Here is a 24,340-nt window from a genome sequence, read left to right on the forward strand (position 1 = left end):
CTTTGGGAAGGTATTTAAATCATCTACTTGAAAGCTTACAGAAAAAAAAAAAAATCATCTTTCTAAATATTTATGTGGGTGTAAACTGTGTTAACAACAACAGTTTTCTTATCTGTTGCTGGGCTGCTCAACAGTTTCGGTACAAATATTAGTCAACTTAAAACTTAAAAAAAAAATAAAACACACTGTCTTTGGTGGGGATGATAATTGTTTTCATCTGTTACAACAAAAATAACAAAATCAGACTGAGCTTTAGATCCTTTTTACTTTTACTTCCTTTCACTTTTGTTGTTTGCAGGCATACCAAGAACAGTATTTGATTACAGAAAAAAGCTTAAAAGCATTCTATAGATCACTTCCTGCTATCACATAAATTGCTGGTGTATCATATCACTGCCACTCACATTACATTTACCTTGCTTAGCTCCTTTATTTTACTTTGGTTTAAAATAGGTCTCAAGACTATTTTGCATGAAAATAACACAGCCTGTTTCAAACTATTTCCTTTTTACTTTGATTGTAATTAAAATCAGGGATATTTTATTTAGTCAGAGAATCATAGATTCATAGAACAGTTTGGGTTGGAAGGGTCCTTAAGATCATACAGTTCCAAGCCCCTGCCATGGGCAGGGACACCTCCCACTAGACCATGTCTCTCAAAGCCCCATTATTCAGTTCCAATTAAGAAACAAAAATCAATTCACTTACCTGTAAAACTCAGGATGCCCATTTTCCAGAGAACCTGTTTTTTCTTAATGTACTTCAATAAGAATTAATAAACTGACAGAGCACTATAAAATTGTGTAAATAATTAAAGTAAAACAGAACTTTTTTTTTTAATTAAAAAGTGACATTACCTGTAAGGCCTCCTGTTTATTATAGAATTCATTATCATCTGGTGGTTTAATGAGGTAGCAATGGTTACAACACTTCTTGAGTTCCATCATTATGTTCAAAAAGCCTGAGGTACTGCCTTTTGAACCTTTACTGAGGGCTTTATAATTCCTGGTTAAAATCCACCTACGATATAAGATGTACAATATAAGTAATTTCTAACTATATGTGGAAGCAAGACAGATGTAAACTCTCAAAATATACAAAAGCTAAAGAAAAAAAAGCAGCTCCCAAAAGAATGTACAAGGATGCCTAACAAAAGAAGTTACATGAATAAACAGATCAGCGTAGTTCTTGAGTCCATGCTTCACAGAACTTTACTGTTGTGAAACCCTAGAAGCCTCAAGTTCAAATTGCATTATAAAAACTATTATACTCCAGTAATTTGCATGTAGACGTATCACTAAAACAGCACAATTTACAAAGTAGTGTTACTTACTTATAATATTGCTTCTGCAATGCACTCATTTCCATTCTCAGAATTTGCTCAACTTTAGCAGGTAAAGACTTTTCTACATCTTTTTTAACTCTTCTCAGTAGAAACGGTTCAAGTTCTTTGTGAAGACTTGCATAACCATACTCTCTCCCTTTGCCATGCTCCTCTTCAAAATCTTCCCAGGAGGAAAACCTTGAACATAATAAAGAATGAGTGCAAAATAGTGACATAATGTGAATGACCTGAAGAAGCAAAATTCAAGAAGATAACACAAACACAGAAAATGTATAAATATACCACAAAAACACACACACACATTTGGATTTCTTCCCCATTCCTTTCTGTTTAATTTATCCAATTTCTGAATTTTCATCTCACAAGACATTCCAAATACTTTCCCTGTAAATAGAAGAATGGAATTTTCCAAAAACATTTACAGAATGAAAACTACTGAATTTTGACTTCCCCGGTGGAAATACAAAATTCCATTATTACATTTATCAAGAGCAGCATGAAAAGCCAGCCGCATGGTTGGAGGGTGTGCAAGGGAAGAAGAGAATACTTAAGATACGTTTTGCAGCTTGTGTGGTCTAGCCGAAACAATAACTATCCTCTGCTAAAACACTACGAGAACAGACATGATAATCAAATGAAGAATGGGTACCAGACCATAGTGACTTTGCGTGTAAGGTTCTGAAGATGTCACTACAATCCATAGCTCAAATTAAATGGAGCTATGGTGCTTGGCATTTACAAGATGTCTGACAGGAACACACGATCTCACAAATGAGCTGTAATTTATCTTAGGTATAAACAAAGGTCAGGACAAAACAAGGTCAATACAGTAAGCTTACTGTATGCAAACCATAAGAGAAAACCAGGATATCAGGCATCTTGGTACAAGTTTGTTTTCATTAATAGTACTAACACAGAAAAGATTCCATTCTATTTCCCCGGAGCAAATCCATACGGTTTTCCTCCTAGGCTAAGATGAAGCCTTTTTTCCAAATTCTGACCCATAAATCAATCCATCATTTTTTTTGACTGCTAAAATGGAAAAGGGTGACAACTGCTACCAGCGTTACTTACCAGCAGCAGCATGAAAAAAATTCATGCATCTACTTTATATAGAATATTTAAATTATTTTTCAGTATGATTCTCTACGTCTATGGATTTTCAAATCACTACACTACTTCACAATAACAAACTTGACCAAAAAAATGTTTAAAAGAATCATGTAAAACTCTTCCTTACTTTTCTGGCATGATGAAGTGCAACAAAGACCAAAGCTCTTTGAGGGAGTTTTGCAGAGGCGTTCCAGTAATAAGAAGACGATGGTTAGACTTAAAGTCAATTAAAGTCTTGTACAGAAGAGAGTCATCATTTTTTAAACGATGAGCTTCGTCAACTCCTATGAATGCCCAATTCAGACCACCAAGGAATGACTTAAAGAAATGGAGGAGGGGGGGAACATTACACAAATAAACACATTGCATGATTTCCCACATCTTACAATCAAGCTACAAACACCATCACTTTCTGGTTTATTTTCAATAAAATATGGACAGCTGTATGCTTTTAGTACTAATTATAGCTTTTAGATTTGCCAGATTCAATGAAAAGCTGTGCAAGCATCCCAAGAAAGTATCAATTAAGTTTAAAAGGAAAAAAATGGTGAAAAGTCTGACTCACATTAATTTTTACATGACAGGGGAAAAAAAAAAAAAAAAAAAAAAATTCACCATTGACCCTTTCTTCCCACCATGTACAAACAAATGAAGTAAAAATGTTCTGCTTCTTGCCTATCTATAAAAATTTCCATATACAGTTAGAAGGATTAACAATAATTCTCTGTGCTACCACTATGGAGACAGTATAAATACATGTACACATACTACTGTATGCACAATAACAAAGAAAAACTATATGCGATTTCAGAGTTCTGTATCACGTTTAGGGCTAGGGGCTGGGTTCTTTTTCAGTTCCCTCATGGTGGCTGGCAAAGAAGTAGAGCTCTTGAACATGGGAGCACATTACTACAGCAATGAGAATTCCAACCAAAACAGAGAAAAAGATGTGCTATCCACTTAATGAAATGCAAAAAGGCTGAAAGCCTCACCACACATACAGAATACCTAGGTGTGCTTAAAAACCAACGCCCACAAAAAAAAAAGGCAAAAACACAAACACTCACTATCATAGTTCCAAAAGCAAAAGCTATGAAACTCTCCATAAATTTAATGATCCACAAACCAAATACATGCAAGCCTAAAGAGAGTTCTACACTGCAGAAATGATTTTTATCTCCCTGAAGAAGTGCAATTACCTTATCCTTCAGCAAAATTTCGTATGTTGTTAGAAGTATGTTAAATTTTAATCGTTTGGTCTGTGGATGCATCCATTCATGAGTTCTTATCTAGAAAAAGAATCAAGTGAAGTATAAGCTAAAGAAAAAAAGATCTTGCTGACTGGGATGATTTTAAGTACTGCAGTAATGTAAATGTTTAAAGACATACAATAATATTAACACAAAATCGAAGCACAACATATTAATACACACAAGACTGAACTTCCAACCTGCCTACATACTCTAAAAAAATTTTTTTTAAACTTCTGAATAAACAGCAAAGAATTTCTACAAAACATGTTTCACTTTAATAGTTAAGATTACTAACATTCAGAAAACAAACAACAACCTTTCCAGAGATAAATTAAGATCGTGACTGGTTTACGTATTTATTTTTACTACATTCACCTAAATAATCAAATGGCAGAAGATACTATGTTTTCAAATGCAAGACTAAATTTTTAATCCTATTTGCTGTTGAGGAGGAAGGAATCTTTCATACACATATATATCAGATCAAAAATCAAACTTTCAATTAGCACCTTAAAACACATAGTTGCTCGGTATTTGCTCAGTCCTAACCAAAATATGGAGATTAGCAGAGGATAGGAATATGAAGTGAGACTTGTTTATCTACAAGCCTTTCCAGTGATAAGGAGAAATACTCACCATATTTCTGCTAGTTATATCTCCTAAGTAAACTACAGCATTCATCTGAGGAGCCCAAGTTTGAATCTCTCTTTGCCAAGATGTCAAGGTAGAAAGTGGCACAACCAGCAAGAAAGGGCCATACAATTGATGTTCGTGAAACAGGTAGTTCAGAAAAGAAATTGTTTGTATTGTTTTACCCAGGCCCATTTCATCTGCAAGAATACAGCTATTCCCTCTAAAAAATAAATAAATAAAAAAAATGGGGAGGAATTGAGCAAGAAGAAATTATTGTCTTTTGAGCATAAAAACTACTCATACAATTTTTCAAGATTTTGCAAATATACATCTTGAAGAAGTTTATTTCCATGGTTTTCCCATAAAAACAATTTCCACCTCTCATCTCCCTTCTTAATACTTGAATTAAATTAACAAAAAGCTTGCAAGTATTCCTCATCAGTCTAATTTTAAAAGTATAACACCAACGTTGACATTTCAGAAGCGTTTGCTTTGGTTTTACTGCTGTAGGTTCTTTTTTTTTTTTTTTTTAAAAAAAATATGACTTAACCCCATATGAAATTAAAAGCAAAGCAACAACAGAGCTTAGCTGTTTTTTGAGAACAGCCATGGAATTATAAGCTTTGGTACTACTTAGAGCAAAACAACTCCCCTCAGACCTCTACTTTGAGGCTACTGTATGAAACCCTCCACCTTCAAAAAAAATAACAGAAAAATCAATTTCAAAGTTTTACAAATGCTTACAATTTACAAACAGAAAACTCATTTCAGACTACACTTACTTGCACCAGGAGTGAGCAAGCCAATTCAATCCATTTAGCTGATAATCTCTTAACTCTAAACTTTCATGTCCTCCAATGTATGATGGTTGTTTCTTTAGTGCAACAAACCTTGGCCTCTGCTTTAAAACCTGTCAAAAGCAAACTGATCATCAGTCCTACTACTAACTGAAGTCACCAAGATGTCTTCCTATAGAAAAATAGCAGTAGGGATCTACTGGGTCACCAAGTCTAGTCTTTATCCACCAATGAAAACTAAGCCATATAAAAACATGAACCAATTTGCAAGATGAAATTAAGTTTGATTGCTAATCTAAATTTCACAATGGGAATGACATTAACTCACTCAAAGTTAAATGAACTACAATACTAAACAAGTCCATCTTTGAATGCCAGTAAAAATGCTTTTTATCGACAAAAAGCTACTTAGTAGTGATATTTTCCACATATATTACTATATATCATTATTACTATTCTGAGCAACCTTCAAAAATTATTTCATAATAGGTATCTTATCTCTGGATTCTTAGAAGATTTTCAGATTTTTATTATCACAATTGATCCGGTGGCTTGAACCTGGCCAGCGGCTAAGCCGTCACCCAGCTGCCTACTCACTCCCCACCCCAGCGGGACATGGGACAGAACTGAAAAGGCAAAAGTGAGAAAAACTTGTGGGTCAAATAAAGGGGTTTACTGGGTGAAAGAAGAACGCCCAACCAATCAAAACAAAAACCCACAACCAAAAAAACCCCACAAGTGACAGAAAGAGAGTCACCTTAATTCTCCAGGAGACTGATGATCATGAAGTCTCCAAGCAACAGCTACCTTCGAAGCCCCTGCTCAGCCCACCCAGTTTTACAGTTAAGCATGACATTAAATGGCATGGAATATCTCTTTGGTTAGTTAGGGTTAGCTGTAATGGCTGTCTTCCCTCACAGCCCACTCACGGTGGGAAGGGCACAGCAAGAAACAGAGGCGGCCTTTACACCGTGCAAGCACTGTTCAGCCACAGCCAAAACAATAATGTGTTATCAACACTGTCTAGGTCACAAATTTAAAACACGGGCCATGTAGACTGCTATGAAGAAAATTAACTCCATCCCAGACAGACCCAGTACAACTAATCCACTGCAAATTACATACTCACCTTGCAGTCCTTAAAGGGAGTGGTCTTGGATTGATTTCTGCTAAAGTACTCGTCAATGCGTGCCTGAAACTTTTTGGCAATGAGCGCACCATCTTCCCAGCTACATTCTGAATAAGGCAGACCCTGCCACTTACAGTAGTAGTCTGGATAACCAGCCGCTGATTTCTGATTTGAATGAGCTACAGAAATGCACCACAGATATCTGATCAGCATTTTACTTCTGTATCTTATGAAAAAACTCACTTTAGGTAGTAAGACAACATAAGCTAGCTTCATAATACAGACGTTATGACAACTTTTCATCCAAAGTTTAGTTTTGGATTAAAAACTTAGTGATAGTCATATTCTAAATTTCTTAACTATAAAAGCAATATATAAACAGTGAACATAGAGAATTCTCAACACTGTTTTCTGTCTGCAAGTTTGTAACATACCAATTATTCTTTCCACTATCTGGTACTGTTTATGCAGATCATCTGTAAGCTCCTGCTGGCAGTTGTAATATTCCACATCTTCTGGAGAAGCATTTTTCAGCCTGTAGTGGGAATTAATTTACAACACTTATTACACTGTAGCGTTCTAAAACTAAGAAAATTTGGCAACTCTAAAGCCCTGAATGTATGCATCACAGAAACGTTGCTTAGAGAGCTTCTTTGAAGGGACAACTTAGAAATTCCTACTACAAAATTGTTGTATCTGGTTTATGTGCCTCATCATTAAGCATCGAGAATGCTTATCAAGAGACACAGCTACTACAGCTACTGGTAGTCATGGAGCTAATTCAACAGGAAGCAGTATACTTTACAGGCTATCTTCCTGGAACAGTATTCAGGGTAGCTCACTCTATAAGAATTCATATTATTATTAATTTGCTAAAAATCCCACCAGTATTAACCAATAATTTTAAACATACTAATAAAACTGAACACCAAAAAGGTGAATTTAAAATGTATGGATTTCTTCAGGTTTTTCTTCTCAGGTTTGAGCCAAGAAAATGGAATTCTTTAGTATTTTCTCGGCCCATAAGCCATCAGATTAATCTCTGCAGTGATTCCTGAAGAACTCTGATCAAAGAATAACCACAAAATTAGTAAAAAGTACAATTTATCATTTATTTTTAAAACTACCCATCTTGTTAAAACTCCATTTAAAACACACACACTAAAACCAGGTTCAGAAGATTATGTTAAAGGAACATGTTAAAGAGGCTTCAACCTTTGAAGGTTGTCTTTCTGTTGTGTAGACACTTGAAATTATGCCCTGGATATAACAGGTCTCAGAAATACAACAGAACATGCACATTGTTACAAAACAAGTATCATGGAAGTCTACATGAAAATATTCACCATCGTTTTGTTTCCTGATCCTTTTTCTTATAGTTGTCCAGTTTCTTCATTCCTTTAACATTTTGTTGCTTGAGCGTTTCCTCAGTTTCCCAAGTGTTATGGATGTGTGACCAACCTTTCCATTTAATAAGATATTGTATTTCTCCTGGCTCCTTTGACTTTTCAAACCCAGCATTTGGGTCACCATCTGCCTCAACTGCATAGATGGTGGTTGCAGCACCCGTGGCTGAGAAAGAAACCACATCATAAGCCTTAATTAAGTGTGCATTGTCATAAGTTAACCAGTAAGAAATGTAGTGCAGAAAGTAATTAGTGATACTTTTAGATGAGCATATACTTGGCTAGTTATCTACATCTCTCATGTCATTACTCTTATTTGAATGATTATGACATAGATATGTTAATACATGCACAAGTAGTCAAAAGAGAATCAAAAAGGCAAATAAAACTTCTCCACCTAACCTACAATATCTTATCTTTCCTCGTGAGAATTTTTTTGCATTCCTAGTTTTTAAAGTGATCACCAGGCAATGCTCCACTAACACTGCTTGTTGTCTTCTCTATTATATTACACTCATCTCTGAGCATACAAAGGACATCTATCATGCTTGGTCAGCCCTAAGATATCAATAACCTATTTCTAAGGGATACAATAAATCTATTTCTTCCTAAACATGTTTTACTACTTTTTCTGCCTTTGTTATCTTATCTGGGAAAATTTTTAATGAAGTACAGTCTGTATCACAGCTGAAGCACACTAGCAGCAGGAAACAGGCCCATTTCTGAAGACAGCCAGGTAAGGCAATGATCACAGCAAGCTCCAGGGACCAGATAAAGCCACAGAGTGGCAACTGCAAAAGACAGCACCAGCAGCAACATCATCTGGGCAGGAAGAATGTAAGAAGCTTGGTTTTGACTACAGCAGTTACACCATGCATTGGAGCAGGATACGCTAGAATTTGGGACAGCATGGGAGAAGAAAGTTTAAAGGAAGAGTGCAAGTTCTGAGATGTGCCAGAAACTTTAACGATTGGGGTATAACTAATGGAGAACGGTAGCTCTGAAGTGCAAGGGGCCCAGGGTTGGGGTATTTTGGGGGGTTGTTTTTATAATCAGAATCCTAATTTGCAGACTCAAACACATAAGGAGAACTGCTAGACGCTGGATCCCATTATTGCTGGAAGTATGACATGCCTACCACTATTCACAAAATAAACTTTTAAGAGTAATCCATTCAGGGTTCAAGTTACTAGTCATCTCTCCTATCTATTCTACTTTCTCCACTCCACTGTATATAATCTATACTGATCAAATAACACTAAACAGTACAAACAGTGGCATAACAATATGGTATGCACTTATGCAATACAGAGCTATCTTCCACTTCATTTTTATTTTCTGCTTAGATATGCAATTCTTCTGCATTTTACTTTGCAACACTTAGAAGGGACTTCAAAAAGGAACATCCTTACAAATACGAAAGACAAAACAAGATGACTTTTTGATAATTTTAAAATTACTGCCATTTATAAACCCCAGAGGTGACATACAACTGAGAACATTTGCTGAAGTTGCACCACAATCCACTCTAGGATCTTAAGAACATGGACACACAAAAAAATACCTCCTTTTCGGCCAACTCGACTATCCATGAACTTCTCTATAGTTTCAAATTCATCTTCTTCAGGTTGTGGGACATCTTCTCCACAAACTTCAAGCAGATCATCAGAATCTGTCTTGGTTTCTTCAGCTTCTTTGTAACTAATGTTGACCGTTGCCTGGCGACGAGATCCTCTCTTATCATAATCATCATCATCATCCTCCTCCTCCTCTTCCTCATCCTCTGATGAATCAAGCTGCCTCTTTTTCAGTACTGCACCCTTTTTCCCACTTTTTGACTTAATTCTTGAAGACAATAAGGTATAAACAATACTGATGTTTAAACAGGGACAGCTATAAATCTTCTGTATTGCTTTCTGAACACACGTATTTCATGAATGCTCAGTTACTCCACTTTCAGTTACAGCAGACAGGAAGGTATTCACTAGAAAGCATTACTATATTAACATCTTACGTAGCTAAAAAACCCAACCAACACAATTTTTTTTTTTTTAAATAAGAATGTTTTCATTCACGTGTACAATGGTAGCAAATACTCAATTGCTTATTAGAAATAGTACCACAGTATCCAAATGCATGACTTCTTACCTGGTTGGAGGTTTACGGCTTTTAACCTTGTTTTTTGGCTCATAGTCAGATTCGCTCTCTTCGCAACTGCTTTTCTCCCCATCTTCCTCTGATTCAGAGTCGGAACCAGTTCCCGATACTGACCCTGATCCCGACATTTGCCAGTCTTCACTGTACATATTGAAAGACAAAAGAGTAACTTACATTGGGTATTTCTTTGGTGTTGGGGTTTTTGTTGTTTTGTTTGTTTGTTTGTTTTTAAATCAGGTATTCATCCACAGGGTATCTGCTGTGATTTGAATGTTGTTCACAGATATAAAAATCTTGTAACAGTTATTTCAGCTGACGATGCAGAAAATTGTCATCAATGATTAACAGATAAGTAAAAATGCCCAATACCTTCAATGGGAGTTTGACCAAGTTTTCTGTTACCAAGAACTAGATTTAAAACCCAAAATAAAACAAGAATCTGGACTTCTGTATAAATTTTAGCATGAAGAAATGAGTTAACATGACATTAAGAAAACAAAGCACTTAGAAAGTCTAACTGGAAAGGTACGTATTTATCAGAACTTACATATACTGAAATCACAAAGCACTGTCATGTTATATTCTGGAGACTCCCATATTGTCTAATGCCTGTGGTCCCTGTGGACCGTGCAAAGAATCAGGAACTTTTGCACAGGAATCAAAAAAAGCAGATTTGAGAAATACATGGAAAAACTTGAATTGCAGCAACTTGTGAGTGGCACTGGTGCCCAAAAGCCGCCTATGAGCTCCCAAATCAGTGCTTCACAACCAAGCAGCATACTCTCAGTAAGACGACACTTGTGACTGAGCAGCAGGATCTCCTTGCTCCTGCTCAATTGAGATCTACTTTGCAACAGGAAAGACGTATTCACTGATCAACAGTATCTTGCTTCAAAATCTGACTTTATATGGACAAATTGAATCTTAATAGCTTGACAAAAAAAAAAAGAAAGAAAAAGTCTGGTATACATTATTTTAACATTGATGAATCTTTACACTAACATCAGTTTAGGTCTACTTGACCATGGTGCTAGACCAGTAGTAATGTTCAAAGCTGGAATATTACCAAGAAATCTCTTCCCTAAATTTCTGATCAGGAAGCCTAAGAACCACTGCTTTGATCCCTCTCTTCTCTCTTTCCTGTCTTGCAGGACATTGGGTTCTGGCAGAAATTACGTTTCCACTGCTCCAGTCATTCAATACAAATACATGTATGTGTCTATTGTGCAGACAGCACATGGCCAACAGTACAGAATGTCTTATTAGAATACTTTTTCTGAAAACAGTAAATTAAAATAACACTAACACAAATCCATAACCTGTATTTATTTGGAAATATAAAAAACAGATATTAAAGCACCATACTGTAAGGCTTGATCATGTACCAAATTATATATGGAGAAATCTCTAATCTGCACGTCAGATAATAACTGCAGACATACTTGTTCAGAAGAGCCATAGGACAAAAATTCAAGCACTGGACATACGAAATCATTTGTTAATGAGTTCCTAAACTTAAATAGCCTTCCTTTAATGGGGTATCCTATCAGATGCAGTCAAACTCTTAACTAACAGAAGACTGTGAATAATAACTCATGGCTAGGGCAGTACCACTTTGCAGAGTTAGTGCCTTTTTTTTGTGTGTGTGTGTGTGTCCCTTTTTTTTTTTTTTTTTCAACTACCATTTCCTTAAGATATTATACTGGCAACCTTGAACACTGGAGTGATTTCATGAATTGCGAGAAAAGGAACGATAGAACAGTTCAATTTTTATGTACCATTCATAAAAAATACAGGTCACTGCATCTCACTGCCACAATAACAAAGTATAAGCCTTTTCACAACTTTTTGATCTATCATTTAAAAGGAGCTTATTTTTAGTTAAAATTCTATGCTAGCCAGTAAAGTTCATTACTATCAGACCTATATTAACTTTTAAACATGTTCAGGGGAGGGGGAACAACAGAATTTGGCATTGACTAAGGGTTTCTATCTTAAATTTATTGTGGGACAATATACTTAAGTAATTTCCCATTTCTACAAGAATTTTTAGGGACAGCCTTCAGCTCAAAAATAAACTGCAACAAAGTATTTTAAAAATAAAAGCACTGATGAATGTTTTTGAACAATAATGCTCAGACTCTTTTGCTCACAAATTAATATGACATAGATGTTCCTTTGAGAGTTTATTTTAAATATTCCAAAATGTTTATCAAAACTGGAAATGCAAGATGAAGATGAATTAAAAAGGGAACTTAATCATTTCAAGTGTGCAGAAATAAAGCATGAATTATAAGCATATGTCACTATGACAAAAAAATTATGTGATATTACTTATGAAAATATCTTACTCTTTATGTTTTTTCTTCTTGGTTTCACTGGATGAGTCATCTGCAGAATCTTCACTACTTGATGAGTCCTGCAGGTGAAGAAAAAAAACCCACCACATCATTATCTCAAAAAGAATGAAGTACTTCTAACATTAAAAAGATAAATCAGCTCCCACTTTCACATCGGAGGCATGTTATTCATGTTTTACCCTCTTTATCACCCCCAGTGTAGCTGTTAATGCAGAATGAGATAAAGACTGCTATTGTTTTTGTATTTATCCACCGATGAATACATGGTGCCAGCACAGCTCTAAAGAACATCACCAAAAAAACTTTGTTTAAAAAAGTAACCATTGTGCCTATGTAAAAACAATCATGATTTAAGGTGCCCTAAATTAATCAAGACGATAGTTCTATCAAAATCCCAATAAAATCTCCTAGCCTCAGGAACTTTCTGACCTTCTATATTCATTCACATCTAAACACCAGTTTAAGAAAATTTTGAGGATAATGGGTTTCTTCTTTCTCTACGCTCAAAGAAAAAATAAGAACCCTCTTAAAATTAGATTTTCCTAAAGCCAAGATTAAGTTTAGATTTAGATTAAGATTTATCCTGAAAAACATCTTTCTGAAAGAGAATGCTTAACAACTGCTGTAAATTAATTTTAATGATAGGTGATTAAGTTCTGTGTTGAAGTTTTAATGATGAGCTGCTAAACCAGGCAAACCCAGAAATCCATCCAAATGAATGTGACTACAATGCATAATTTTTGTAATGAAAGACAAAAAGTTTGCTTTATAAATTCCATTTCATAGCCACAAGTGTCCTTAAAAGATGTTCCTGCTGCACAAAGTCAACATCTCTTTAGCATATGATTTAGGTTTTAAAATACCTAGAATACAGATGTAGTTCTAAAAATACAAGAATTCTTTTGTAGTAAATGTTAAAAAAATGGAATGGCAAAAATGAAGTTTTCTACTCCACACGGAATTTTTGAAAACCACAGCAGCTTTACACAGAAGCAAGCTGAAAGAGTCTTTTAGCATTTTTAACTATCTTTACAAAACTCAAGAAGCCAAAAATACAATGCAAGTCAGTACTATGTGGCTTGAAAATTTTGTCCACACATCAGAGAATATCTACCTAAAAATACCACATAATCAAGGCTGCTATAATTTTGGCACAGCTCACTTGAAAACAAGTAACTAGAGATATTTTTACTTTTCCTTATGAAAATGTCAGTTATTTGAATGTTCCTTTTATAGACTAAAACCAGACTTCTACGCATACTTAGAGAATACAACTTGACTCTACGTAATTTTATTCTAACACGAGACGATGAGACAGGCATGTTTATGTTTTAAAAACCTAAATTACGTCATTCACCTCTTCTGAGCCACTGTCTGATGAGGCTGCCTTTTGTTGTTGCTGTTGCTTCTTTAGCACTGCTGATCTTTGCACAGCAAGTATACTTGGACTAGACTTCCAAAACTGAACAGGAAAAGAGATGCAAGCATTAGTTAAACATACTGAAAATCTCCAGTTTACCACATATTTACGTTTCCTGAATAGCACAGCTATTAAGACTGATCTTAATTTTACCAATTAAAAAAAATTCACTACGAAATACTGCATGTACTAATAATATCAGATAGCATTTTAAAGTAGTAAGATTTCTGCAAAACCGAATGTTAGATAATAACTGCCAGAAGAATTTCTACAGCACTTATAACAATAGTTGTGCAGGTTTAACATTTGTAATAAATTATTATTATTTATAAAATATGTATTTTTAAGGTAAAACATTTATAAAGTAAATTTTGAAGCTGACCCAGATAAATCTTTTCAGACCACTTAGATGATATATTTTTGTTTCATACAGTACTACTGAAGTACATGAGCAAAAATGTAACCGAGAATCCTTAACAGTCTTAAATTCTTGAAGTAACTAATATATGACTACCTTGCATAAATAACGTCTCCAATTAAGTCCATATAACACAGGAGAGTGCAGGTATTTTGACCCATGGGATTTAAGAGATTTCTAAACACCACTTTTCCCTGCATTTAGCTAACTTATTGATAAAGAAAGACAGCTGTATGTAAGCTTGAAATTTTTATACAATCATTTACTGATACAAGGAAACAACAGATTAGAGAAATAATGTAAGAAAAAAGAAGAATTTCAGAAATAACAATACGTGTGTCTTTGTCTTCCACAAGTTCCAGTAAATTAGTGCATGCTTCAGTATGATGAAATTTAGGTAAGCACTTAACTCAAAATACTTACAAACTTGAGAATTTTAAAAGCATCAATTCAAGTACTTATCCTCGATAAACTTAGCCCAACTTTTAAGACAGCTAAGCACATGCACTCACTAAGTCAACCAAGTTAAAATCTAATTAAAAACACTTAATTGCCTCTTTTTATTTTTTTTTTTTAAATTAAAACTGCTCTTGAAACTAACCGCACAGAAAGATTTTTTAAATAATTTTTTCCCCCACAATGGGTTTATTTATGTTTTGTTTACCTCGGATCCATCAACTTTTGGCGGTTTCGCTTGAATTTGTTTCTTCTCTCTAGACGTGTCAGACTCTGATTCTGACTGAGTGCCTGACTCTGAACCAGAGTCAGAGTCACTGCTGCCTGACTGGCTGCTGCTTCCGTCACTACTGCTTCCAGAGCTTGAACCAGATCCAGAACCTGATGCTGACCCGGAATCATCATCTGATTGGCTGCAATGAAAAGTCAGGAGGATATTACACAATTGCCAAGGTAACAGGATTAAAAGAAAAAAAAATTGCCTTAGCTTCACCTATAAATCAGTTGTTAAGTCAGACCAGACAAATGAGCAGCACACAAATGGATGCAGTTGATTAAATAAGTTGAGATTAATAAAGTTAAAAGTAAACAAGAAATGAGAATTCAGAGTGTAATCAGATACTCTTTGAGAGGCCTAAAAAAAGCAAGAACGTTCAAATTAATATGGAGCAGTAAAGTAAGGGAAATAGAAGTGGTACAAACAGTTCTTACCCACACAAACTTTCCACCCCCATGCGCTCTGAAACCTTTGTTTAGCTCCATCAAACCACATGTATACATACACACCTCTTAACAGTTAAGGCTACTCCACAAAGACCTGTCCAACTAAAATATAAAAGATTGTTTTCCATCTTTATAGATAAGCAGTACTCCTTAAAAAAAATAATAATTTAGAAGCACATCTCTCTCTCTGAACAAAAAAAAAAAAAAAAAAGCTATGCAGACCGCATTTTTCTGTTACAATAAGAGAAGCAAAACTCCCTGTGCAAACAACTCTGAATTTGTCACTGGCATATACTTGAGCTGACAATATCCACCCGTATATTAATTTTACAACAGATTTAACATACTTAGAAAGCACAATAATTAAAGACAAATATTTATTTCATGACCATCCAAAGACTTCGAAAAATGTGGTTTTCTACAACAACTGAGCTGAGTTAAAACTTTAGTAAGACTCCTCATTAGGTTAATATTACTATATTTCAAGGATATCATGAGAAAAAAAAACATCAGAATCACACTATCACAGGAGAAAGTATTTTCAAATTATGTACACATTGACTGCAAACTCTTAAAAGACAGAGAAAACATGAAGCCATAATTGAAAATGAAAAAATGAATGGCTGGTATCCAAATCTAGCAGATCTTTGCCAGGACCATTCATCTGGCTGACAAGGCAGGGGGTGGGGGGGAGTGTAGAGGGCAGATTCATCATTCTCTGCCCCAGAACATACTTAACTGGCAACTTTTTAAAATCACAAAACAAAACAAAAATCACTTCCCTCTTTCTGCTTTTGCTAACACCAACAGAACTGTACCCGTAGAGAAGAAATAAAGCTATTCCTAAACAAACTCCTGTAGAATGTACCTCAATCAGCAACTGTCAACTTTGAAAGAAAGAGAAACAAGACCATGGTGAAGCTTCCTTATTCTGAAGGGGGAGACACAGAGACACACACCGCCTGCTAGGTTTCCTTGCACCTGCCGAGAAGAAAACTGGGAAGCAAAAAGACTGCTCCCAAACTTCCTATTTATGTCATCGAAGGCTTACTTCAGGCACGGTGCTGGCCTTACTTCAGGCAGGTTTGCCAAATAAAGCAGGGCACCAATTACAGAATAGAACTGGAGTTTAAACTGTTTACCATAAATTAATGGCACTCTGATGATCTTCCAATGCTACGTTAATAGTGTTCTTGAACACAAATATTGCCTTATATTTAATGCTGGGTAAATCAGACCATTATAAAAAAACCCAGCATTTCTCAGCCATAAGTGCCATAAGTAAATGTCAGAAGGACTGTGGAAGTCAGCACTAACTATAAATGAAGAGAAATGGAAGAAGACTTAGCATAGAGAAATCTTGAGACACAAGTAAATACCAGCCAGACAAGTCCCAGCGACAAAAAGCCACGATAAAGCTGTAAATACTACATAACCTTGGAGGAGGGGAAGGGAATAAAATACTTCCATGCAGGACAAGGCTTGCTCAAAGAGGGCAATAATAATGTGGATTACCAAATCTAAAAAAGATGCAAACCACTAAGCCATAAGGATGGCAATTAAGTTAGCTTTCCATACAGTAGCAAAATATTTCATACTCACCGATATAGTGTTAACCATAGGTTCAATTGCCCATAGAGCCAGGGGCAACCAAAACAAAGTACCTCTTTTCTAAGGCAGCATGGGGGAACTGACACTGGAATAAGCCATCTTGGTCAAACAACTTGCCAACGTTAAGAAAAACATGTAAACCAGCTACAGGAGACAATGGTGGAGAGATGACAGGGAAAAAAATTAATCCCGTTTACTTAGGTAAGTAAGCAAAAGTCACATCAGTTAGATTCACAGTTGATGGGAAATTTTACGTGGTTTGATGTTCTTCACCACAGGAATTAAGTGATAAATTCAAAAACAAAGGGACTAGGAAAGGAGAAAAAAAAGTCTAGTAGAGAATGCTAGTAGCTCTGGAGCTGGATGCAAAAATCCCAACTAATTCCACATCTTTTTCTTTACGAAGAGACCATCTAGCTATCAAGTAAGGTCTCCATTAAATAATAACAACCTGTCAACAGATGTGGATCATAGACTATTCACTATTCAGACAAAACACATAACTCTTTGCCTTGCCTGCTAGCTCTCAACAAAGCTGGGAGACTGGGAATGTATTCCCATTGGGCTTACGAGCAGGACCAGCAAAGTAAGAGCTATTTCGTAATGCCTGCTTCTCACAACAAACCGGCCTGATTTGGACAAGAGCAGACTAATACAACCTAATTGCATATCAACTAACAGTTACATCTAACAAGAGTAAAAATTTTAAAGGCAATATTCAACTACCTTACTAATAAATACAAAACAAACCTGCCGGTAGAAGTGCAAGGGATGGGCAGAGAAAGGAAGGAAATTACAAGACACAAGAAGAAAGAACAAATAATAATGTTCAGCACAACTGACTTAAGGCTGCCCTAAGGATACCAGGTACGAAGGACAATGCAGGATCACTACCGTATACTAACAGCTAATCGGTACATAGAACAAAGAAAAACAACATTTAAAGGCATAGCATCAATAATGTCTTATTAAGTTTTCTTATCCCTCAGTGTTAAATCAGCACAAGAAAATTGGAAAAGACAAAATGAGTAGCAGCAAGCAGTTTTGAAACTAGGGAAACATTTATCTAATCTTAAGATGCTATGGCAATATTCATACATGCTTAAAACCAGTTTGAAATTAACTAGTAAAAAGCACTATAGGAGTTCAAGCACACAAGACTAGTCTGTGTTGGGCAGAGCTTATTTCAAGTCTCATCATCCACATTAATACAGATGTGTGAAACTACACTAGAGTTTCTGCCTATGTACTTCCTTATGTGCACCACATGCTCCCAGAGGTCTTGCAACTACAGTACACACAAAAAACCCAGGCAAGATTAACAGATATGACTTCTTTTCTACTGAATTGCGAAGAACCCTCCTGTTCACTGGCCATGGGACTAGTAACTGACAGGCTCTGAGGACTACCAATGCATGTTTATTTCATCATGTCCTTTCATACCATGTTTCAACCTGAGGTTCCGCAGAATGTTGACTTGGAGGCACAACCTCTGCTAAGACAGTACTATAACCCAGAAACCTAAAGCTCTCATTTGCAAAGGAGGTAGGAAATGACGCAATAAATTAGTAAGTTCTGCATAAACGTATGCAATAAAGACACATCACAGATTGGTGAGACAGTACTAAGCACCACTTCGTGACATGTAAATCCCCAACAGCTGTAACAGTCTGCACATCAAAGGACTCTCCTCTGAGAAATTTAAAGGATTTAAATCAATAGTAACAGTGATGGGAAACCTGAGGCAAATCACACACCATACAGTAAGAGCTACAGGTTAAATGCTCAGTTTTCAGTGTAAAAAATATTTTCAAAGTTAGAGAGAAAATTGGTATTTTTCTTTTTATCACTTAAGTCACTGCACTCCAAGATCCAAACCAGAACATGTTTATGCCAGTATCAAAATACCATGCTTCTGGGTGCAGACTTATGTCCTTGCTTTTCCTGCACTAGAAAAAAAAAAAGTTTGATCTAGCACTTCTAATGATAATTTTCTTTCTTAATGTGTAACACTAATATATCATAATTTTAAACTATGACACTGATTTTTTTATTACTACCTAATTATAAGTGATTTTACACTAACAGATGTGTCATCATGAGAAGGCTGAAGAACACGGAACTTAGTTCAGCCATTCCCCCTACCAAAGTCACTGCCTCTGCTCTCAAAGAAACTATCTGGAAATGCCAGCAGTTAAAAAGAAAACCTTTCTGTATCAACACCACAAACCCCTTCTATTGCCTAACAGGACCAGCTACCTATTCAAACAGAAACTGAATGGCAATTTTCAGCCTAATACTTATTTCTTAATTATTTTTAAAGGCAAACATCTACAAGGCAGACAGAAAGAAAGAATATATTTGATCACTAACTGGGGTTTTTCTTGGTTTTATTAATCTCTCACGGGAAACAGTTTTAGACTAGCATCAGACCAAACTACTAGCTTGCGAGACTACCAATCGACTTCTGATATAAAGGAGCACCTTATTTATTTTTTAAATAATACTTATAAGAAAGCAGCAGCAATAGAGTAAAAACACAGACCTATCTAACTTTTTCTAAAAACCAAGAAAGCCATCAAAATATGCAAAGACTTGTGCGGGAACAAAGGAAGAAGTGTTATGTAAAGAGAAGAATAAAAAAACTACCTTTCATCTCACAAGAAATAGAAAAGTAAAATGTTTCTGGGGCGTTTTCTAGCTATGTCTCTTAAGCAGTGTCCATAATGAAAAAATGTGGAGTACTAAAAATGAAGTCTTACTGGAAAACTACTATAGCAGTAGTTTTCAGTTTCAACTTCTATTCAGCATATATGACATAGCAAACTGCTGGTATACCAATTCAGCATCCAGAGACCAACCTTTTCCAGCACTTTGCCTCTGCAGATGTCAAATTGCTGGGACATTATCTGTACTTGGCTTGTTATTTCTGTGTTTCACATGTAGTGCTGACCGACACAAAATTTAACAATGAGCCACTGCTTCTCATCATCACATGAGCAGGACCCAGAGTCACCCTGCCTCAGGACTTAACTGAGAAACCTATCTCTGAAAGCCAGCCTCCCTGGTGAGAAAGACAATCCATACTTCTGCTAACTGATGTGAGGAATGCCAGAATTTAACTAGAGGCTTTACCATCCTGTAAGGAGCCAATCTTTTAGCTGCAGCATTACCCCTAAGGTGATCATTAAAGAGAAACATCTCCCCCCTCTCCTAGCCTCACCACACTTAATTGTCAAGACAAAACTACTGGCAGGCAAAGGCAGTTGTCTCCAAAGAGGGGTGCGCACACCCAGGAGGTGCACAAGAGAACCCATGGGGGGTATCTAAAGAAAATACTGGAACTTCTATTTAGATTTATTTTTAATCTAAAAAACCCACAAGAAACCAAACAAACAAAACCAAAACCACAACAAACCAACAACCCAGAAAAACACCCCAACAAATCAAATCACAAATTCAGCTCCACAAACATTTAACATATGGATTGACACAGGCAATCTCACTTAGTCTGTATTCCTGCGGGTCCTGTGTCACATATGGTACATGAAGTGTCCTGGGGGAAGTATGTGTTCCACAATGTGGAGGGGTGACAGCAACGCAAGCAGCATTCCTTCATTCCCTTTCTGTGCACCGTGACATACTGCCGTTTGCCTCTGCCTGGTTAGATGGATTTATGGATTATATTACTTAGTTTTAACCAAACTAACACTCACAAAATGGACAAGTGTTTTAAAAAACTCCTGCGAAGAAACAGTGGACTGAAGAGAATGCTAATACTGCAAGCGAACACCAAGAAAGTGTCTGAGCTGACTCTTCTATTCCTGTGCAAGCTCTTCATCAGCCACATGCAAGGTAAAAAACAATTACAATCTAATTGCATCTGACAAGAAGTTGGACAAAAAACCCCTGGATTATCAAAAGTATTTGCAATGTTATTTACATCCACTATTGTTAAGAATTAACGTCGCCCTAAGTGCACACTGTGCCTTGAGATATTAGCTAATGGTAGTATGAAACCATCACGATCAGAAAGATATTTGAAAACTAACCATGCAGAACACAAAGACAAACCTCTATTTTTTTTCCAGCAATGTTTCAAGTCATGCAATACCCAATCCTGTACTTCACAAAATTTCACTAAATTTAATGATAAATGTTTAGAAGCCTCTTTTGAGGTTTGTTTACCTAAGAGCAAGGGACAAAAATGCCACATGCTATTGGAGAATTTACTTCTTGCTGCTGTAAAAATGGCTAAAACTATGCATGGAGAACAACAGTGACAAACTAAAGTGCATTTCTTGGTTAGCAAGCACTGTTGAAAGATGCATAGAAAACACTGGTGAAGATCTGAAGAAACGAGTATTAGAACAAATCATGCACTGTAGGAGGTTTGCTCCATGGTTGGATGAAAGGAAAGATGCTTCTGACACGTCCTAACTTATGGTATTTGCTAGATTATGTTTCATTGATGAAATACACGAAGAACTACTTTTTTGTGAACCCCTAAAGGAAATATGTACCTGAAAATGGTAAATTCTCAACATTAAAACAGAAAATTTACAGAAAAACTGTGCAAGTGTCACCACTGATGGAGTGGCTGCTTTGACTGGAATAAAAACCAGATTCTAGGAAGGCTGATAGAGACAGCACCACATATGAAATTCATCTACTTCATCAACTACAGGGAAGCTATTTGAGCAAACAATCTGGAGCTAGAAGTGTACAAAAAAGTGAAAAGATGTCACTGATGTAGTTAGTTTTATGAAAAGACCACCATTGAGTAGTAAAATTTTTACAATACTTTGTAATGAGATGGCGAGTGACCATAAGAATCTTTTGAACTAAGAGAGGTCCACTGCTTAAAAGCATTGTTGACCTTGAAGATTTGTTTTTGATGGAGTCTGGGGGTTTTGTTTGTTTGTTAAAAAAAAAAAAATAAATAGACAAGTGTTACAAATTTGCTCACCTTTTCTGTGAAAACAAGTGGTCCCAGTAGTATGCTGCTTAGCTAGTATGCTAGCACATATTTTTGAAAAAATAAACAAACACACTTAGTGTATCACTTCCAGGTGAAGGTGACATTTTAACAATGAGAAAGCAACTGCTTTTCAAAAGAAACTCATGCTATGGAGAGAGCATTTTGAAAACAGATATTTAGAAACGTTTCCATCATGATGAGATTTTATTGCCAAAAACAATGTCTGTCACCTATAAACGCTATCATATCTGTACACTTAGAAAGCTGGAGACAGAAATTTCTAACCTGTTTAAAAATCGTCCAAAATGTTTCAGAGAGTTTTGAACCCATTTGTTAAAAACACAAATCTGCAATCCCTTCTGGTTAATTTGCAAGAACTGATTGACTCTAGGGCAGATGGAAATTTACTAGACAAATTTTAAGAAAAACCTTTGCATAATTAGTTGATGGGATTGAAAAAATTAGTATCATGATTTAGTAAGTGCAGTTAACAATACATTTCTTCCATTTGGATCCACGTATCTTTGTGAGGTATCTTTTTGAGCTATGCTGGTTATTGAAACTAAATACCAAAATAAACTGAACTTAGACCCATACCTTCAAACCACTGTATCACAAAGTGTTAAACCAAAATTTAATAAATAAGAATATTCGTAAGAATTTTTTTAGTAAGTGCAAAAAGGAGTTTTGCCATTAACAAAGTATTTTAAAATATTATTTAATCTTTATCTCATCCTTTTAAAATTTCTGTTTCTTGTGAATGTTTTATAATGTAGGTATTAGTACAGCAGTACATGTATATAATTTATAAATGAACTATACCTACATTGGAGGTGCATGCTCAAATATTGACAATGTGCGAACAAAAATTTTGGAGACCACTGCACTAAGGGATTAAAAAAACATAAGGGAGAGAAGTCTTCCTTTCTCCCTCACCCAGCAAGCCTTGGCTGTTAGAAATGAACATAAATCTCTAATCCCTTTCACAGGATTACCTATGACCCCCTTCCACATGAACAGTAATTCAGATTAAATCCTAGTATTCTGGGTGCTAACCCTAAAAGTGAAAGTAGAATTATTGAAGAAAAGGTACACACATTTGCACACACATGCATTCAAGAAGAAAATTTACATCTATTATCTCCTCACAGACAGGGAGAATTTAGGAACAAGGAACTTAAAAATTTCCCCTTAACTGCTCCTATCCTTTGCTCTGAGTTTCAGCAATTTTCACACAATTATAACAAAAGTAGAAGCAGCAGCTACCACACTTTGAAACACTCTCAAGTCCTCACCAATACATTCACGTGCTGGGGAGGGTTCTGCAACAGTAACTTCTGACCTTGTTATTGCTGCCCTCTCCAATCCCCTCTATGGTATCAGCACCATCCATAGAGGCAACAGATCTGGCTTTTTAAAACAGCCTCTGTTTTCATAAACATGCTAAAGGATGGATGAAGTGGAACAAGCAAGCAGGAGTGAAAAGGCAGCATTTCTTAAGACTGCTGCCCTAAAACATAAGTATAACATAGTGCAAATCAATACAGAATTTAGAAAAAAAAAATACATTTCAAATGAAAAAGGTGGTTTTGGTAGTTTTCAATTTTAGTACATGCACATTCCACACTGCATCATGACATACCACAAGCCAAATTTCCCAGTGCTTGATGTGCTACGTGGTGTAGTACCTTCTTCCCTTCCCATGGAGCATAGCATTGCCAATGTGACTAAGAAAAATGGCAACAGCATACAGAACTCCTATTACACTGCAATGCCTACCAGCATCACATGACACACAAGTTTCATACAGACTTCCAGTAGCTTAGATGACATTTTCTTGATCTGCTGAAATGGATACCCTAACAGCCAGCTATAACAAGGCATAAACAATCCTCATCAGCTTGAGAGGTCTACAAGCTTTCCAGAGCTGGAAGACAAGTAACCTCTTATTTTCACAACTTATATCAGCCGAATCCCAGAAAAGGTTTAATTTTCCTTGAAGTCGAAAAGGAAAGGAGACAAAAATCTACGACGAAAATGTGTAGTTTCTAAAAACAAGCAATGGAAGCTACCACTGCACACCAAATGATAAGTGAGAGTATTTCACACTGTACTAAAACTTGACTTTTTAAATAGTTGCTACATTAAAGACAAACCCCCCTGTCCGATAGCAAGACAGTTTACTTGCATTGAAGAAACAGAACCTAAGTTCTGCAATACAGATGTTAAAACATAAATTCAGGGAGATAATAGCTATGAGGTAGTCATAACACCCGTGATCACTTTCTTTGTCACTCTCTTCGCCTATTGGGTTCTTTAATTTTCCCTGCAGCTTTTGCAGCATAGTCTATAAGCAATTCCTTCTCTAGATGAAGACCTTTAAGTATTATCTGATGTAGTCTAGCTAGGGTCCATAATTTGACTAACTGTTCTTGCAATAAGTAATGCCCATTAGTGCAAAGTAGCACCACTGACCTCCACAAAATTAATTACCTGAACTGGCACTACTAATTAGCGAGATTCTGGTATTCTACCTCT

At 35.9% G+C, this 24,340-nt stretch overlaps 1 protein-coding gene across 2 annotated transcripts in view; it reads right to left on the reverse strand.

The window, feature by feature from the left end:
* CHD1 (chromodomain helicase DNA binding protein 1) overlaps positions 1-24,340 on the reverse strand; it is a 58,326-nt gene that overhangs the window by 22,206 nt on the left and 11,780 nt on the right. For both annotated transcript variants that reach the window (XM_074571130.1, XM_074571129.1), the window contains exons 3-16: positions 14,696-14,900; positions 13,551-13,655; positions 12,185-12,252; positions 9,825-9,974; positions 9,241-9,521; positions 7,617-7,842; positions 6,705-6,805; positions 6,271-6,449; positions 5,127-5,254; positions 4,348-4,564; positions 3,658-3,747; positions 2,586-2,776; positions 1,334-1,522; positions 858-1,020 (exon numbers count right to left, since the gene is read on the reverse strand). In XM_074571130.1, the coding sequence (XP_074427231.1) occupies positions 858-1,020; positions 1,334-1,522; positions 2,586-2,776; positions 3,658-3,747; positions 4,348-4,564; positions 5,127-5,254; positions 6,271-6,449; positions 6,705-6,805; positions 7,617-7,842; positions 9,241-9,521; positions 9,825-9,974; positions 12,185-12,252; positions 13,551-13,655; positions 14,696-14,900 (2,293 nt within the window). The remainder of the gene's footprint in view (positions 1-857; positions 1,021-1,333; positions 1,523-2,585; positions 2,777-3,657; positions 3,748-4,347; positions 4,565-5,126; positions 5,255-6,270; positions 6,450-6,704; positions 6,806-7,616; positions 7,843-9,240; positions 9,522-9,824; positions 9,975-12,184; positions 12,253-13,550; positions 13,656-14,695; positions 14,901-24,340) is intronic.

This window comes from Larus michahellis, chromosome Z (assembly GCF_964199755.1).
Source record: "Larus michahellis chromosome Z, bLarMic1.1, whole genome shotgun sequence".
Lineage (NCBI taxonomy): Eukaryota > Metazoa > Chordata > Aves > Charadriiformes > Laridae > Larus > Larus michahellis.